The sequence below is a fragment of the Stigmatopora argus genome, chromosome 2 (assembly GCF_051989625.1).
Source record: "Stigmatopora argus isolate UIUO_Sarg chromosome 2, RoL_Sarg_1.0, whole genome shotgun sequence".
Taxonomy (NCBI): domain Eukaryota; kingdom Metazoa; phylum Chordata; class Actinopteri; order Syngnathiformes; family Syngnathidae; genus Stigmatopora; species Stigmatopora argus.
The window spans coordinates 5,825,885-5,844,768 of record NC_135388.1 but is presented as its reverse complement, the minus strand read 5'-3'; the positions used below and the strand labels follow the sequence as shown (position 1 = coordinate 5,844,768).

The 18,884-nt window shown below is 40.0% G+C and overlaps 1 protein-coding gene and 1 long non-coding RNA gene across 12 annotated transcripts in view; one reads left to right on the top strand and one right to left on the bottom strand.

Annotated features, from left to right (window-relative positions):
- The window catches only part of LOC144070657 (uncharacterized), a 196,255-nt gene that overhangs the window by 77,980 nt on the left and 99,391 nt on the right, over nt 1–18,884 (bottom strand). The gene's annotated exons all lie outside the window — the stretch shown is intronic.
- The window catches only part of celf6 (CUGBP Elav-like family member 6), a 128,522-nt gene that overhangs the window by 66,550 nt on the left and 43,088 nt on the right, over nt 1–18,884 (top strand). For all 11 annotated transcript variants that reach the window (XM_077595054.1, XM_077595052.1, XM_077595051.1 and 8 more), the window contains exon 3: nt 17,841–17,889. In XM_077595054.1, coding sequence (XP_077451180.1) covers nt 17,841–17,889 — 49 coding nt within the window. The remainder of the gene's footprint in view (nt 1–17,840; nt 17,890–18,884) is intronic.

The window sequence follows — 18,884 nt, the reverse complement described above, 5'->3', positions numbered from 1 at the left end:
GCGACCAAAAGACTGGCGATCAAAAGTCCGGCGACCAAAAGTCCGGCGACAAAACAAGGTAAAACAACACGGTCTACGCATCAATAAAAGCCAACAATGGCCCTGAGCAGTTTCACAGAGCGGATGTGTGAGTGTATAAGAGTTTGTATGTACATGAGTTGTCCCCTTAGGAAGGGACCTTAGTCAGGGTCTTAACAAGTTCTCCAACAAAACACAATAAAAGTACGGGAAATTTTGAGCTTTTCTTTAGCCTAATAATTAATAGGGCATTAAGTATGACTAAATAATAATTTGCAGTTTGTATTTAGGGAATTTGAGCAACGATTTTAAATGGTAATTATTCTCTAACCTTCCGGGCGACCAAAAGATCGGCGACCAAAAGACCGGCAACCAAACGGCCGAGTACCCCCCCAAGACATGGTATACATCATCATATCTAGCATGGCAGATTTGCCTGGTTGCCAAGAAATGTAGTTTTCATCATTGGCTGTATTTCTAACACACTTCACCAATTAAGATTCTGCCTGTGATAACCTCTCTCAACTTAATTTCCGATAAAGTTTCTGCTTCTATAGATTCACCACTACTGACATGACCGTACTTTTCTATATTCTCAATGAGTTCTCTGCCTGGTGCAACCTTCACCTAGAGGAAATGCCGTGTGTGTGCAGAACAACGAGACGTGCTGATAATGTAAACAAATTCATGAACGCCAGCATAATAGGGTAGCCGCTCTACATCTTACTTCTACATTTATTATATATTTGCAAAGCATTGGGCAAGAAAAACAAATTCATCTGGGCGAGGATGTAGCCATTACTCTGCCTATTACTCATTCACATGAGCCTCCAGGCCGATAGAAGGGAAAAAAATGGGAATAGTAAAATACGTACGCTACAAATTGTGTTCATTTTACTCTTGGATACATTCTGTAACGGTGAGCTTATGTTATTTCTCAACATGAATGCTGCTCATGCATGCATGACATAAACATTACACACTCCGAAGTGGAACCATTCTTATCTTGTCTATGTACACATATGACCCCTCGCCCCACCACCACTGATAAGTAAAGCTCGATCTTTCTGCTCTTACCAAAGCAAAAAGCATCTACAATTATGCACTTTGCTGCCAAATTATTCAGTTGGCATAGACACCTCATCGCAATTCCACACACACCCCCTACTCCTCCCCCTCCAATCTCAATGGGAAATAAAGCGAAACCATTTAGACGGGTTTGGAGCTCAACCTTTTGTTTCTAACACCTGGGGAGCACAAATGGATTTGGGTTGTACAAAAGATTGAAATTCTATGGTTATTTACACTATTCTACTTTCATTGAAAAAAAATCAAAAATACCCACTCCTTGCTGTAAAGTTTAGAGCAATGCAAATTAATGTTGACAAAAGTTGCTGCCAATTGTGTTTCTAACAATGGGAAAGCACGATGGAGGCCTATATTTGAGGGATATGTTTATTTTGATTATGCATGCCCCTAGTGTCAGGGATAAGGGTGCTGCTTGGAAAAAAAGGTACTCAACTTGCAGGTCGAAAATATATAATGACCTACTGTTTTTTTATTTTTTTACTGTCCACACTGTTTTTTTGTTCATGGGAAAAATGAGCAGTCCATATGAAGGAGATTGGATGCCCACTCCAACTGGAACACCCAGCAAATAATTGGGTCAGGGCTTCTATTTGAGGAAATATGGTAACCCACAAATGGTTTCTAACAAGTAACAAATGGCGTCACCTCCTATTTTCAACGTAAATTTAGAACGACCCTTTGGAAGACTTCATAAAAACTTAAAGGTACCCTCATTGGTAAAATATTAAAATGTTTTACAGGGCTGCAAGATGTCTTTCTTTAGCCTGTTTTGCCAATTACCTCACATAATCACTGTGAGCCAATTACCCATGGTGAGGAAAAGCGTCGCATTGAACACTTTCGTTGTTCTGACATTCATAAACCCCCGCCTAGAATTGACGTAAACAATCCCAGGACGATGATAACACACACCCTCACCACACATGCCTGCATAGTATATGATTGATTTTATGATGATGGCCTCAATTGCTTGGAGCCACAGATAATTTGGAGGGGGCTGGGCTTTTGTACGCATGCGTGAGGTATTTATTTTGTTTTTGTTGTTTTGGGAGTCCCTGCTTGCCATTTGGAAGCCATCTACTGTATTGGAAATACTGTGATTCTATCGCTGGATTCTTGTGAAAAATGGACAGTGTTGGGGAATGGGTGTTTGGGACGGGAAGCCCTGCCCAACTCCACAGCCAAGTGTCCCTCCTCAGCACGCACACGCAGACCTGCAACTGCCAATCAAAGTCGCCTCAGGCACCGCCACTGCCATGTATGCATAAATTAGCATTCATTTGCATGAGCAGCCACTCATTTAGCAAGCCCACTTGGACCCCCCTTCTTCTCTACACATAAACGGCACCCCCACCTTCTCCTCAATTGCTCATTTAGCTCTCCTTATCCCATTACTAGCATTGATAAGAGTGAGGAAATAGTTAACTTTTTTTTTTAAAAACCAAAGCACACTTGACATGAAATACATGATAGTGAATGAAGACTTTTTTGTGTGTATTCAGGCTTACTAATGATCCAGCAAACATAAATACATCAGAGGTTTTGGTGTACTAACACAATATAATGAAATTGAATACAGGCACTTTATCCAGAATTCTAATTATGCAGATGTTTGACTGACAGTCAATTATATATTGTCGGATAATAATTCATTTATTCTCTATCGTTTTGTTGTCATTAGGACTTGGGTGAGCTGCAGACGCTCTCTCCCTTGGTACATCCCATTGGACTGGTTGCAAGTCAGTAATAGGGCAGATTTAAACAACCATTTTATCATTTCAACAAATGATTCACTATGAATAATTTCGGAATGTAGGGAAAAACAAGAAAAAATAATCCATAAACAACGTGGAAACACGGGACCCATTCCACACTTGTATGCTTTGAGAAATTATTCAATTTCACTTAGTTTTGCAAAAAAATTAAAAAATCATTACAACTAGATCAATGTATCTAAAACTGGGATGTATAGCAATAACTTGAAATTCTCTTCCATTAGATGGCAGTGGGTACAAATAAGCACTATACTGCAATTCACACAAAATTGCCACAGTACATTCATATTCCGTTCAATTAAACAACCGAACATTATACACAGAGTCAATTTGAGATGAAATTGGGGGAGATCATGAATATTTCAGTATTCCTACTTTGGGCAACATTTTATGTATTTTTTTTCTCCCCCAAATGAAGTGAGTCCCTTAGCTCAAAGACAGTTAACTATAATGCTGCTTACTTTTGAACCTATGAAGTAAATTGTTACTAAGGTTTTGCATGTCAGGAATAAACCAAACATTTTACTGCTGAAAATACAGTTTAGTTCAAAAGTGCTTTTGAATAATACAGCACAATACAACTGGATTGATGATGATTAAGAAAGTACCGAAAGAAATATATCATGTTTGACATTGTTCTCTTCATGTTACGAGCGAAGAAAGAACGATTGGACCCAGCATTTTTTATCTTTCCGAGTTAGAGAGAGAAGAATTTGTGAAAATGTATTTTAATAGTGCAAAATTTAAGAACTGCCCCCCACTCCAGCTGCTCTAATGTGTCAAAGCAGTTCTTACACTATTGATATCATCTAATTATCAGATTTTGAGGAGCGTAATAGCATGCACATTTGTGGGAGCGTAAAATAAAACAAAAAAATCCAAACGTGCTACATGGAAATGTCAATGAAAACTGAGCTTTATTAAATGTCCTGTCACAACCCGTGTTGGGGGGTCTCATTAGTTAGCCTGTGATTTATTTTGCCAATGTAGTCAGAATTCTTTAAGAAGTGCTCACATAAGCCCTAACTTTCCGTCGTAGAACTGCACAGGCACACAAAGCCTGCACCATCTAGGCTTCGTTATGCCAAGAACTCTCAAGTCTTGTTTCGCACAGGGAGCAGCAGTGCATGCATGGCTGTCTAAATTACATTTTCTCCCAACAAGAAAACTCAGCACAGCGGTCAGCAACAGTTACCACAAGGAAGGTGCGCAAGTCAGATGGGAGAATACGGCGGATAAGATGACATGGATTTTTCACTACAGACAGTTGAACATGACACTATACATCGTGAGCCTGCATGGGGATTAATAAGTAAAGAACAGAGAGGGCTTAAGGCTGTCTTCAGGACAAGTTTGGGGATGTAGTAATTGGCCGAGATTGTGCATTCTTGGTCAGGTCGAAGCAGTGCACATGAGGCTAATGAAAGTGTCCTCTGCCGCTGTTTTGACCTTTTCCTTCCCTCTTGTGCTTTTTTCCCCCAACAAAATTCATATCTTATAAACTATAGAAAGTGCCCTTTTGGTCCATAAAACAGCCGACAATTGAATTTGTTAAAAACGTACCAGTCTCTCTGCCTCAGGTCATTGTATATGTACTTTATTTGTTAGCCCAATTTTATACAGGAGTTTTCTATTGCTTGCCATTGATGGTAGCAATATTCATTTTGATATATTGCAACTCGATGCCTTTAATGTACATTATCACACTTCGCAACTAGAAGTTATGCTAAAAGATTTAGTAATTTATGCATAACCCCATTTTACTACACAACTTCACGATCCCTAGGCTAACTCAAATGTGGTAAACAAGGTAACAGACTACGGATGTTGTGACATTCAGGTGTATAGAAGCTGAAATTAAGCTCACATGGAAAATAATTGGTTTTATAAAGAGAAAGCCAACTATCCCAAACTTTTTTAAAATTAGTGCATAAATGCATGATATGGTCAAAGAAAGTGTTTATGATCACAAATAACTGCCGCCTTCTCTTGTTCCCAGTACTAATGATGTCAGCAAGAGGCTCCAGCTTGTTGATTAGCCTAAATGAAGGGCTAATAGAAGTTGCCTGAGCATAATTAATGACTGAAGGCTCGCCTAACAAAGATGAGAGTGCACCATCATGGCATGCAAATAGTCCCAGGGTTAAGTGTTCCAATCGACAACATGATGGGGCAAACCTCATCAGTTTGGTCATGCCAGCTAACCTGTGATGCCCTGTCACTGTGCACTACTCCACGTCATGCCCAAGACAACCTCTCTATTCCAACTGGGGCCTAATTAGCTGTCAAGGCAGGTGGACTATTGGCACTGGTGTGGTCTTGTATCTGTAACAGTGTGGGACCCCGCTGAGCTTTAACTTGACACCATGCACCACAACAATGAGTGTGTTTGTGTGTGTGTGTGTGTGTGTGTGTGTGTGTGTGTGTACATAGAATCTACCAATTTTAAGGATGACAATAATAATGTTTTTTACTGAGAACCTTTCAGAAATATATATATAAATTAACTTTCGGTTTAATCTGGAATGAACATATATGCATCGGCTATTCGGACTGAGTCCACTTTTTATTCAATATGCAGTGTTGGTTAAAGCAGATTGACAAATTAAATATGCTTGGTATGCAATGTGGATAGTTTTTTTAGGAGTTGAAAAATCTCTCTAAAAGCACTGGTGTCCATAATTTGATTCATATATTGTAATATGTGATATAGCTTGTTGCATTTTTTTCATGATAACTGATACCTTTGAACAAATTAAAATAAATTTAAAAAAATAATAATAGAACGTGCTAGGCCAAATGTTACTCGCAATTTACAAGTCCAGGATTCAATCAAATACACCCTTTTCCACTCGCAGAAACAATCCACAAACTAAGATAACAACCCCTGAACATAGCAAGACTATAAAACACAATGTAAAAACAAGAAATACAGCATTTTCTAATAATCTAATAGCCTATAGTGAGCACATATTGTAAGCAAACAGGAATGTGACACCTAATTCAAGCTCCCATCATTATATACAAAGCATTCCATCAATAGCCTACATGTTTTGTTTGTATATCTTTCATCATTTCGACTGAACATACTTAGACACAATGTCAAGTGTTAACACACATACACACAACAGCAAGCACAGTGATGTATGGCTCATTTGCAGCGTGATATGTTCCACACGCGGTCACTATACATCAGCCTCTGATGTTTCGCAAACGGGTCCATTTGATCCTCTTTGGCAGATGGATCCAATCGGCCGTATTGGCCTGTGACAGAAAGCAATCTAACGGCAGCCTCATTGATGATGATGAGTTCTGTTCCATTGCTTCTGAGATTCAGTCCAATTTCAAAAGCAAATTCAGCCATTCATCTTCCAAATAATTGTGGCACTTTATCAATTGCTCCCCGGTCTTTTATCTATCATTTCGATTGATGTGATCATTTTCCAAAACAGCCGTCTGCACCGAGTCTGGTCTTGAGACACACTTGCATGGCTTTGCTGGTTTTTCTCTAACCTAATGTTTTGAGTTATACGCATGTGGTACAATTAGTGACCGTTAGCTTAAATTCGATTGCAATTGTTGCGTCAACTGTATCCATATTCTGCCTTTGTAATAATCGAGACCGGACGTTTCGTCGAAAGACGTTTGGTCGACCGGACGTTTGGTCGACCGGACGTTTGGTAGAACGGACGTTTGGTCGCCGGGTTCGCTCGCTGTCAAATTATGACAGAGTTTACTGTTGATATTTTGATATTAGATATTTAGATATTAAACTCACTCTCTCTCTCATGATTATAATTCTGAGAGCTGGTTTCAACAGTAACAACCCGGCGACCAAACGTCCATTCTACCAAACGTCCGTTCTACCAAACGTCCGGGGACCAAACGTCTTTCGACGAAACGTCCGAGTACCGCAATAATAAGTGTTTTTTTTCCTCAATCACATTGACAAAGTTGACAAGTGGCCTCTTGACTATGGCTTAATTTGCATCACCTGTCTCCGGCAATTCTGTGGTAATTTGCATGCACATGTACCTTTGCCTTCAGTCAACACATTTTTGATTTTTTTTGCCCTCATTTGTTTTGATAACACATGGCCGTCCCAGACTAATGGATTATTATACAGTAATTTCTGCATTGTTTTCAGCAGCCAAGCTACTTAGCATTCTAAGTAAATGTACATGGGCTAAGACAAAACAGATGTGGTATTAAACGACACCTCTATCATAAATTCCCTTTCAAAGGGGGTCACGAGAGTCAAGTATTCTGCCTGTGAAAGATGTTAAATGTTATCATTAGGGGTGCTGTTGAACTATAACATTAAGTGTATTAATTGTTATTTAAGTAAGTTTGTAGGGCTAATTAAATCTGTGAAGAGGGTTTATTTGTGCTTACTCCACTATCATGGCTGCATGCATGGGTGATACAATCACTCACACATGATGGGAACAGAGCAAGACAAATACATAATCCAGTACATGCACATCTGACAGATGCATGATCCATCATTGTTTTACATTTATTATTCTCACCATTCTCTGTAAACTGCTGCAGTCGTTTCACAAAGCCCAGCTTGGAAATATTTGCAATGTGGCCTTGTGGAGTGATTGATGCACCCAGGGAAGTGCCAGGTTATTGTTATAGCTTTGGGTTTATGTGCACGGCTTGTGTCTGTTAACCTAACGTTCTGCGATATGGATGTATTCGCTGGAGAGGATGTTTACGGATTTCATCATCATTTCATTAGTATTCACGTAGATACAATACATATTCTAGATGCAACTGCACTTGGCTTTTAACTGGAAATGAATCCATATTAAAGACAGTGTTAAGATAGAGAATATTTGGTTTTACATCCAATGAATATTTTCCTTTGGTTAAATATTACTACATATTGTAACTGTTGAAACCTCAGGATAAACATACAGCATTACAGCACAAAAGTGGTTTTGTTTTGTATTGTTGTCTTATGTCAAGACATTTGTATTCATCACTTTTATACATACAAACAACAAACAAAAACAACTCAGATACAAAGCAGTTTTGACTCTTATTAAATACATCAACCTGAACAGTTAGCATCTTTCCAGTTAGATAGTTGTTGTTGTATTTGTTTCTGAGAATAGAGGTGCCTAAGAGCTTGGAGACGGGGAGACCTAACAGATCTGATTTAGTTTGGAAAGACATGATTATATTTCTAATCTATTTTCTACACAATCTGAGCTGCTTTGTGCAGTTACGAAAATGTATTGCAAGAAAAGAAAACACACCCTTGCACAGAGTCCCAGCCCTATTATGCAAAGTAATTTACTCCTCATCTCACTTCAATATTCTAATTCTAAAAAGTCTAACTTTTCCATTGTTCACTGATCCCCGAGCTTCTCGTAACAGTGATTTCTTCCTCTAATCTCATATTTTTAATCTTACTTCCTTGCGTCTAGAGTTCTCGGTCTCCCTTCGCCTCGGTACTTCTACTTCCTTTCCCGAATACTTTGCACGGAATGCCCTGGCAAGGCGTCCCCTGCGAGAACGAGCAAGAGACGGGAGAGGGAGAGCAGTCGCCTCAGAAGAGCAGACCTCATAAAACTCTCTGACACTTTGACTAATTTGTTAGTCTTATCGCTCTGTGTCCAATCGTCACCCCTGCGCTAGAGAGTGAAAGAGTGAGGGAGTCAAAAATGGGCCAGTAAAGGTAATAAAGTAGCCTGGCCGATGGGTGCATGGAGATCCGCGGCAATCCATCTCCAGTACAAGAAAAGAAAAGAGGCTTTATGGAGCAGAGGATAACATGATGGCTCGATTTCTCATTCGCTTTCTGTCACCAGGCGCCCACCCTACCACCTCAAGTCCAGCCAAAATTAAGCTAAGATAGGACCTTTATGAGCGAGGGCTTGTCCCGCAGTCTCACAAACTGAATTGGATGGGATGACGGTGCCAAAGCGATGCAGCCTCTCTGAGGGCCAACACAGATAGAGAGAGATAAATAAATGTCAACGCTCCTGCCTAGTGGGCAATTACAGGGAATGAGAGGGAGATTACAGAGACAAAACTAAAAAGAAAAGAGATTAAAACAAAAGATGGACTGCATCGTGCTACATAATTGCTCGATCTGGCTGGTGACATTTATTAGGATGGTGTGTAGTAATTTGACTTGAAAGTGAAAGCTGCAAAAGTCATGTCAATGACATACTTGCATGTTCAGTTCCGATTTTCTTCCTTCAAATCGTAAGGTTTAAATTTTCTCTTGTCTTTAGTCTGTGTGTTTCCCAGCTTCCTTGAGTGGGTTTTCTCAGTTATTCCAAATATTCATGTCAAGTTTAAATGTCCGAAAACTGGCTTATGACCAGTCCAGAGTGTAACATGCCCTTTACTCAAAGTCAATTGGCTCCAGCTCCCTCACATGGTGAAGTAAAGCACAAAAGCTTTTTGATTGACAGTGGCATTTTTGTTTAATTATGCTAAAGGCCAAATATGGTGATGGACATAACCATTCAATGTTTTGTAGAGCAAATGTGCATAACACAAATGGACATTAAACTTCCTTTTGGTACCTACTGAATTTAACAATGACAATGTTGATTTTGTGCATAATATGTTAGTATGTATTCATTAGCTTGTCTCCTTTCACATCTAATTATGTTCCTACTGAACAATTCCATATTGATGACTTTTGAATGTGAAGTTTTAGCTACATATGTACCATAAATATCCACAACACTTAAAATTGGCTGTTGGTATTCTAACATGTCATTAGCTAACTCCCGTTAAACCGGTAAGGAAAGGAATATGTTCTTCAAAATAATTTTGAGATTTAATGGTGATCGATGCTGGGATAATAAGGATACTTAGAAAAATGTCCATATGAACTGGTATGTCACATCACCATACTTTTTTGAGTAACTTTAGAGCATGTGTCAAACCGATTCCGCCGAGGGCCGCAGTGGGTACTGGTCTTTGTTCCAACCGATCCTGTGCCGACATTTTAACCAATCAGGTGTCTTCTAAAATAAGTAGCACTTGACTTTGTTTAACTGATTACACTTGCAAAAGGTATCCTCTTGTTGAGTTGGAATGAAAACCTGCACCCACTGCCCGGTTTGACACCCCTGCTTTAGAGTGTCCATGCCTTCTCAGATTTGAATCAGAATTTAAAAGCGAAGTGCTAGGAGTAGACCAAATTTCTCCACCGTCCACTTTAACAGCTGTCAGATCTCATTCCCTTCCCCTTGGACTTGACACCGAGCCCTCCTTGCACTGTTCCCTCTAAGCTGCGCGCGTGCGCAATTGCGCACTACTCTCGTCTTCTCTGCGCAGCAGCAATTATATGGCGCGCAGTAAAAAAAAAAAAAAAATCGGATTTTTTTTTTTTTTTTTTTTTTTTTTTTTTTTTTTTTTATACCCCTTTCCACATGATGGCGCCGTTTAAGCGGCAGCCAGTGGCAGTAGCTCTGTCCACTTATGTTTTTCGTGTTTTACAGCATGTTTTACATGAAAAATTAGAGGGAACATTGACATGCACCTGCTTGTGGCAGTTGTGATACTGGTGTGCCCATAGCGAGCAATGATGATGTCGTGACCGGATGATTCGCCTAAAGACGTTTCGCCGACGGACGTTTGACAGACGGACAGGTCGCCGAATGGACGTTCCGCCGAACGTTCATTCGGCGACCTGCCCGTCTGTCAAACGTCCATCGGCGAAACGTCTTTAGGCGAATCATCCGAGTACCGATGATGTCGCTCACACTGGTACTCGGTGCGCTCAGGGAGGTTGACTTTCTGCTCAGACCAACGAAAAATTAGAGGGAACATTGCCTCCTTGTATGTTTGCCGTCTGCTCCAACAAACTCGGCCGACTAAAACTCCCCCGACTTCCTGGCCTCGCAAGGAGGCAGCGGTGAACACACGCTCCAATTTGAGAGAGAGCGACGTTCCTGCTGCGATGGCCCGGTTTCTTCTTTCGCGCCGGAATAAGGGGCAGGGTGTCCTGATGTGTGAGTGATGGGTGATGGAAGGTGTAATTTGGGCTGGTACAGCCAAGCCTATGCTCGATGTAGGAGCTTACCTGTCAGGGAAATAGTCCCTGAGGGAGGTAATTGTATTTTAAACCAGGGCTTATTTTTAGCAGCTACATTATCTGAATGGATCATATTTTTACTTGCTGAATGGGAATATTTTGGATGAAAATAACGAGGAAAATAGTGAAAAGCAAAATGCTTTTTAAAGAGAAAATAGACACTACTTTCTTGTTTGGATGAAACTGATTCATTATTATAATCCTACATTTTTTCTTAATAATAGGACTCACATTACAAAAATATATCATTTGCTGCTATAACATGGGACAGCATATACTATACTGCAATAATGCTAAACATTTTATTGAGGAAAAATGCCATTTATCATCAGAATGTATGTCTACACTGCCCTGAGCTCAGCAAATGGCTATGAAGATTATTCTAAAAGTCCCCCAGGACATTAAAAAGGGCACAAAGTATCTGTCTTTTAGTCCTTTGCTGTGCCATTTCCATCGAACAATTCACAGGTGCAACCTATAGAATAGTTGTCAAAGTCATTCCAAATTTACTGCTCCGCTATCATGTAAAAAATACCTATATTTGTCCTAAAAAAGAGATTTTTCAAGCTTTCTAAAATTATTTGGGGAAAATACACACCTGAAGTAACAACATACAAATTGACTTTCACTCTTGAATTGTTCTAAATGTATTAATATTTATGTGAGATTTCATCATAATAAAGAAGCATCAATAAAACAAAAGATCTAATGATTGTTCAGTGCAAAAATTTGCTTTACAAAGGATTCTCCGTCTTATTAAGTGCCATCGGCTCTTTGTTGGCCCTTTAAGAAAAGTCAGTCAGCATTAAACACCTTTAATGAGTGTTGAAGGCTGTAAATTGCACCAGCAGCTCCAATGAAAAGACAGCCAGGCAGCAGGAATTATAAGACAGGTCAAACAAATGAGTGCTTACTGAGGCGTAAATGGCTTTAAAAATACATAAGTACATAAATTTGTTTGTTTCTTACATTGAGTAAGTTTTGTTTCCACTATAACTTGTTTGGCTGTCTAGCAGTCGGACTGCGGAGAAACAACCACGGACATTGACACAAATTGGAGTTTCATTGGAAACATCAGTGTTCAGCAGCAGTGCATCACAGCAGCATTTGTTTTGCTAGCTGCTGCAGACCAAACCTAACAACGCATGATAACCAAGTAAATATTTCCTCAGGATGCCCATTTCCGACAATATGCTAGGGAAAATACCACTTTCAATTTTGCGTGTTAAGACTTGCTCGGCAACGTGACTATGTGACATTTTCAATATCTAAACAATCATCGAGTATACATATTTTACATTCTTTTTTATTTTTATTAATGCTAAGATGACGGCCTGGTGAACGAGTGGTTAGCACATCGGCCTCACAGTTCTGGGGTCGAGGGTTTGATCCCAGCTTGGTCCTCACTGTGTGGGGTTTGCAAATTCTTGCGTGGGTTTTCTCCGTGCACTGCAGTTTCCTCCCACATCCCCAAAATATGCAGGGTCGGCTGGTTGAGCACTCTAAATTGGCCCTAGGTATGAATGTGAGCGAGCATGAATGGTTGTCGGTCTACTTGTGCCCTGCGATTGGCTGTCCACCGATTCAGGGTGTCTTCCGCCTGGTGCCCGTATTCATCTGAGATAGGCTCCAGCACCCCCATGACCCTTGTGAGGAAAAACGGTTCCAAAAATGAATGGTTTTTAGATTAGGATTAATGAGCAGCATTAGCATATGATAAATGCCACATTGTCCATTGCTTGAAATCGTCAACAGAGTGGTGGTTTTGAGGTGGTTATTTGTGGTTTGTGTTGTACAGGCTACAGGAGCGCTATGCATGAGTACACTTGACTAATTGACAAATATACCGGTAATTCACAAAGGCGAGAATGCCATTTTTGCAGTTTTTTCTGGAGGCTCATGTTTGCATTACGCTATAAAATGACTTAGAAATGCCACATCAACAATGTACATGGTACAGAGTGCGTAAAGTATAACAACAATGAACGTACATATTTTTGGGGCTTTTGTTTAAAAATGTAGTGAAGGGAGTAAGAAATCATTTAAAGTCATTATTGCAACCTCTTAAAGAAAACAAAACAAAAAAATTATCATTTATAAGTTGCTGCTAAAAAGTACGGGTCACTTTTTGAAAACTGCAGTTTTTAAATGATTAATTATACTACTCAGAGTAATACATTTGCCTATGGTTAATCAATTGATCAGCCATGCTTTCTATTATTGATGACTTTAACCACCTAAATTGATGAATGCATCTTAGAAAGTCTCATTATCTGCCATTGGCAGCATATCAAGATGTACTTTTTCTTCACTTTACAATCCCAGGAGACAGTTTTTCTTCATAAAGAACATTATATATGTCATTCAACACCATGATTGGTGCAGCTGTTTAAAACTTGGGAATAATAGGACTGGGGGAAAGATTTATCACGACTGCTACAGATTTATTTAACAGTTCAAAAAAAAGACAGTTTAGGGCATTGTTAAAGAAGAAAAATAACGGGCAGGCTGATATACCCAGAAATATATGTTTATTCCAGCATTTAAGGAAATTATCTCAACTGCTTATTCTAAGTCAGCACATGCAAGAGTTGCCTATTAATGAAAGACGGTCAGTGGATAAGCCGCAGCAAACAATTAGAAAACAAATCCAGCTGACACATTTGCTCATATTTTACTAATTTGATAGCACAGTTCAGTCGCTTTGGAATCGTTTCCTGGTGGTAAAAAGCTAAGGATTTCATTGAGGTATAAAAGGTTTGTGCTTGGGAATGGCATTAGCATTTTTCATGTTTCAGACTGTGTCAAAATGATACAATAAAACAAAAGCCCTAGCATTATTTACTTTGTGAAGCTCTTTAAACAGAGCATGATCAAGCGTGGTCAAAGGCCAACACTAACCTTGCCTCAATTCTTCTCTGCTGCACTGTTCTACACACACACACACACACACACACACACATGCACACCCCCAGGAAAATGCAGTTCTTCTGTGAACAATGCAACCAAACTCCTCCTTTCCACACCATTGCTTTTCAAAACCTCCGTGTCTTCGTACACCGTTTTATTCATCGTAAAATAATGAAAAATATAGATTCACCGCTGCACAGTGGGGATAAAAAAGACAAAAAGTGAATGTACGGACATAAAGTAAATAGAGCACGAAGGAGGGAAATGTGGAGGACAGTGGGGAGGGAAAAATCTAAAAAAAAAAAAGTGGGGAAAAATGAAAGGGATGAAGAGAGAGATGGCCTCGCTAAGTGCTCTGGCATAGGCGCAGAGCTGTGAGTTCCCAGGCAGGATAGCATGAGCTGCCTATTTGTCACCATTGATCAAGCCATTAAGGGGCTGTGGAGGAAAGCATATTGGTTTTGGAGGCCAAAAGGGCACATAGAGACAAATATAAAAGAAGACATGGATAGGTGGGAGGTGTGTGTATGTGTGTGGGTGGGGTGATGTCGGGCTTCTATCCTCTTTGGCCCGACATCTGAGAAATGAATAAACCAGCGGCATTTCTTCCGGATGTTGAAGAGGCTTATTTCGCAAAGGCCCAAACCAGAAAAGGAATAGAAATGGTTTAACGGAGGCTGGATTGATACGGTGAAATGCGTACCTATGATTTCGTTGGGATATCTGCTTTTCTCACGAGTTGCACAATGTGTGACTTGGAAAGTGTGCCCGGAAAACCAACGCAAATAAGTAATCAAAAACCAGGGATCTAAATTGATCCCGGGGTAATAAGGTTTTCTTCCGCATATATTTTGAATGAAAACTAAGCTAAGTTGACTTTGGCTTGAAATGTTAATGCTGCTGAGATGTGATGTGACGAAGTATAGAATGGGCAACAGTCACAAAATCCAGTTGTGTTGATAGAAATTACCACTTCCAAAAGAGGTAACTGACAATGACAGAATAATGTATAACATTTCTAAATGAACACTGATTGTAGAATGTGTTTGTCCTTAATTTTGATGTGTGGAGGGTGCATCAAATATATCAGAATGTAAAAGTGGATTCGTCACTTAGTCTGGGAGGTGATGGCTTGTGCTTTTGCATAGGTTCTATTCACAGTGTTGTTATGAAGTGTCTATCATCAATCTCGGATTCAAATCGACGAGTTTAATCTGATCTGTCTGAAATTGCTTTTACATTGGCAAAACGTGAAATGTATATTTGCACATGTTTAACATGTCAGATAAGATGCATTTTCTCCATATTTACACTACCATGACCCATATCTGAATTGGGCCAAATTTTTGTTACTTAAACCATGCGTATAAATCCAGCCTTTGGCAGATTTGCGACAGTAAAATCCTTATTAGCAAGCTCTTCTGGATAGACCAATTGTGACTTGTCTTCATAATGAGAGAGAGCAAGGGTTGGTGGTTGGTTGTTGCTTGGCCCAAGGGAGACACAGGCTGCCTCTTCGCCCAGCCTCTGATGAATTCATATAATTAACTCAGCCTTGATCTGTTGGCTAATCCTCTACACTGTAATAAGGGATTAAAATGTCACCTAAACCACCTGCTGTTATTGAGCCCTGAGACTTTTTGTGCTACTGTGAGGGATACAAGCACTGGAAACATTTCCACTTCAAAATCTATAGTGTAGTTACTTTCTGCTTACAATAAACAAATACATTCTGTCAGTTGAACATGTGAAAACTGTCTCCCTTATTATGCCTTTTTTTTAAGTAAGATGAGCTCTTTTATAGTAGAAGCACATTCTTTGTATGCTAATTTTTTGCAGTGAGAGTAGGTACATATTTTTTTCCTGTGTAAAGCTGTTTGCAAGTAAGAGCAAACAGATTGAGCTGCTGCCATGAGAAAGTGCGTGCTAGCAATGATTCAATAGTTGGCCCAGAAGTTGAAGTAGCAGACTTGTTCTTAAAAGTCCCGGTCAGAGTCAGTAGAGAGGGACAGGAAAGTAGGACATGCTAGAAGGTGTGGGAGTGGAAGAGGGAGAATCTTTCTTGCTCACTCGCACCACGACCTCCTTAGACCTAGCCGAGAAAAAAAAGGGAAAAAGAAAGAAGTGCCAATTGGTTGGCAAACTGCCGGCGGACCGACAGGCCAGCTCGTTTTGTCTGCCCACCGGGCACCTTCACTCTATTGCCTAGCAACCTCAAGTGTACTTTGGCTATGGCTAATGACTCTTGTTGCTGGGTGGTAGGGCAGCATGGCTCAAGGCCATTAATGAAGCATCCTGCCCAATTGCTGCCATTTAAAAGTCTTGGAAGCTGATTGATCACCCAGTGGAGAGAACTTAGGGACTTCAGGCTCACTTTAATTTCCAATACGAGACCAAATGTGACACCCGCTACCACTTGCAGGATTAGAGCTGACCTAAATTAGTCCATGTATAACACACACACACAAATAGTAGCCAACCTAACCTAAGTGTATTAAGAAGTGTTTATCATAAACACAATTTTTCGGGAGCAAAATCAAAATGTAGGCTGTGGTCAGACAGACAGACAGAGACAGACATAGGCTTTATCACCATCATCGAATAATCAAAAATGGCTGTGGCATTAGATACAATGTCCTCCAAGTAAAGATAAGACTTGAACACTATATAGATTTGTTTCTCTCCACACGTTTTTCACGTCTGCTTATTTAAACAGAACTTTACTCTCCAACAATGTAATGCCGCTCAAACAAAGATGACTAATATTCTCCCAAATTGAGTAAACGCCATTACTTTTCCAGTCACCATATCACAGTGGCTCATGTTAGATGATTTGTTGCCAGTCCTTCCAACCAAACCAATGAGTCAATACATTGCCTTTACCGCCAGGTAGTCAAATACATGTAATTAGCACAAAGCACTGCAAGCACATATCACTCGGACCCAGCCAGAACAGAACAGTGGGTGTCGGGGCCTGGGGCAGGGCAGAGCTTGACAGTGGTTGACATGACCCGGGAAAGTACAACTAAATATAGAGCCGAGTCTGGTTAACACGTATATGGGAGCAGATACACGGTATCACGGAGGCACAATGTACTCGGCTGAGAATATGTTTTGACGCTGGAAGAAAGCGAATGAACAAGAGACATGGATAGCCCTATATGTTCCATGGCAAACTTAATTTAATGTTGATGTTATGCAACCTAGTCAGTGAAGCTACAGTTTCTTTTTACTGGGTACTAAAAAGCAGTCAGTCTGTACCATTTTTAGGATCAAAAGTGTGTTTCATTGACTGTAGTTTTCTCCTCTTGTATCAACAAAGAGAGAGAGAGATGTAGGAGACTTATTTTTCTATATCCAAACTTTAGGGAATGTCTCACGGTGAATTAACATACTTTATACTATTTAAAATTGTGTTTTTTATCTCAGCGTGGAAGAACTTTTTCCATGCAGTGAATGCAAATGCTTTTTAATGAATCCTAACTGTTAAACCTTTACGAGCTACCAATTGGGCGAGGCTGACAAGTGTAGAGGCATATTGGTGGCGATTCAGAGAGCCATGACCAATGAATAATGGCAGGTAAAAGGAGGAATTGCTGAGGGTCAAGGATGAGCTGTTGACTAGGAGTCTGGAGCAGGGAAATAACAGTATAAGTGAGAGCCAGGTCCAGAAAAGACCTCTGGCTAAAGGTGCAGGAGTGGCTGATGTAATGACATTAATCTCCAACCACCATCTGACACTCTGTGTGGCTCCGTCATTGAAAATTGCAAATTCTGCGGAACTCTAGGAGGAATTTGGGCATCTCACAAGGCGATACCCTGGATTAATTAAACCCACTGGCTGGGATTTTTGTGTTTAGCTAACAAAGCACTTGAGACACACCAGGAGCTACCATTCACATCTTTAGCCTCTTGATGAATTAAGTTGCCCCCATTGTTTCACGCTAACCATTCCATTTTTCCCCCCTCTACAGATGAATCGGCCCATCCAGGTGAAGCCAGCAGACAGCGAAGGACGGGGAGGTAAGTAACCTTAAACAAAAAACAAAAACAAAAAAGACACACCAAGGCACACTCAGTGGTACAAACACAATCCTTAATATTCGCCTCTCACTTGAGACGCACTGGGAGTTAGCAGTGCGGCCTGTAAAATAGGTCACTTGCTTCTATTGACTTCCCATCTGTGCCAGCAAAAAAGGGTCTGTTGTGGTTCACAGTCACTGAGTGTGGGTCAAAGACAAGTGAGAGAAACACAGAGGAAAATTGAAAGAGGATGCGGGCAATAAATAGAAACGGTGAACCTTCTGCTTGAGGCGTCAGGAAAAAGGCATTGACACAAACTAACAAATGTGGGCAAAAAGCCTGCTTAAGACAAGATGAACACCTTTTTTGTAGGATTTTATTATTTTCACCGTTTGATGCACAATATGGGTCACAAGAGAACTGTCTTAAGTTTTAATGTGTCCCATCCATTTTTTATGTTATTGCATGTATCAAGTGTCAAGATGACATTTTTTATTACTATTAATTACAAGGCTAAGAATGGAGTAAAAATATTGGTTTTGTTCAGACAACATAATTTCCATGTATTTTTTGCATAATGAAAACACAGCTTTTGTTCTTATTACTGTTTCACATATCTTTTTAAAAAAATCATTCGTGGACGAATGGGTGGAACACAGTCTTTTCCCACAAAGAAATGGTAATATCATGACTGACTACATGGTGACTGCCATCAAAGGAGATCAATTCAGAACAAGCCAGTTAAAAATGTAGAGTGGAATTGACTGTAATTGAACAAGTCCGTATCTCCTCAAATTTCGAGGTGGTTTTCGGATGCAATCAGACTGAGCCACATTGGTAATTTACTTGTCCCAAGTGTAAACCATATGGCTCATTTTCATTGGGGTACACACACCCGAAATTGGTCTTGTTTTTGTCATGGTGACACAAATGAATGGACATTTAAAAATGGACAAAGTCTGATCGACAAGGCTTGTTTGAGAGCCAATTGGCAT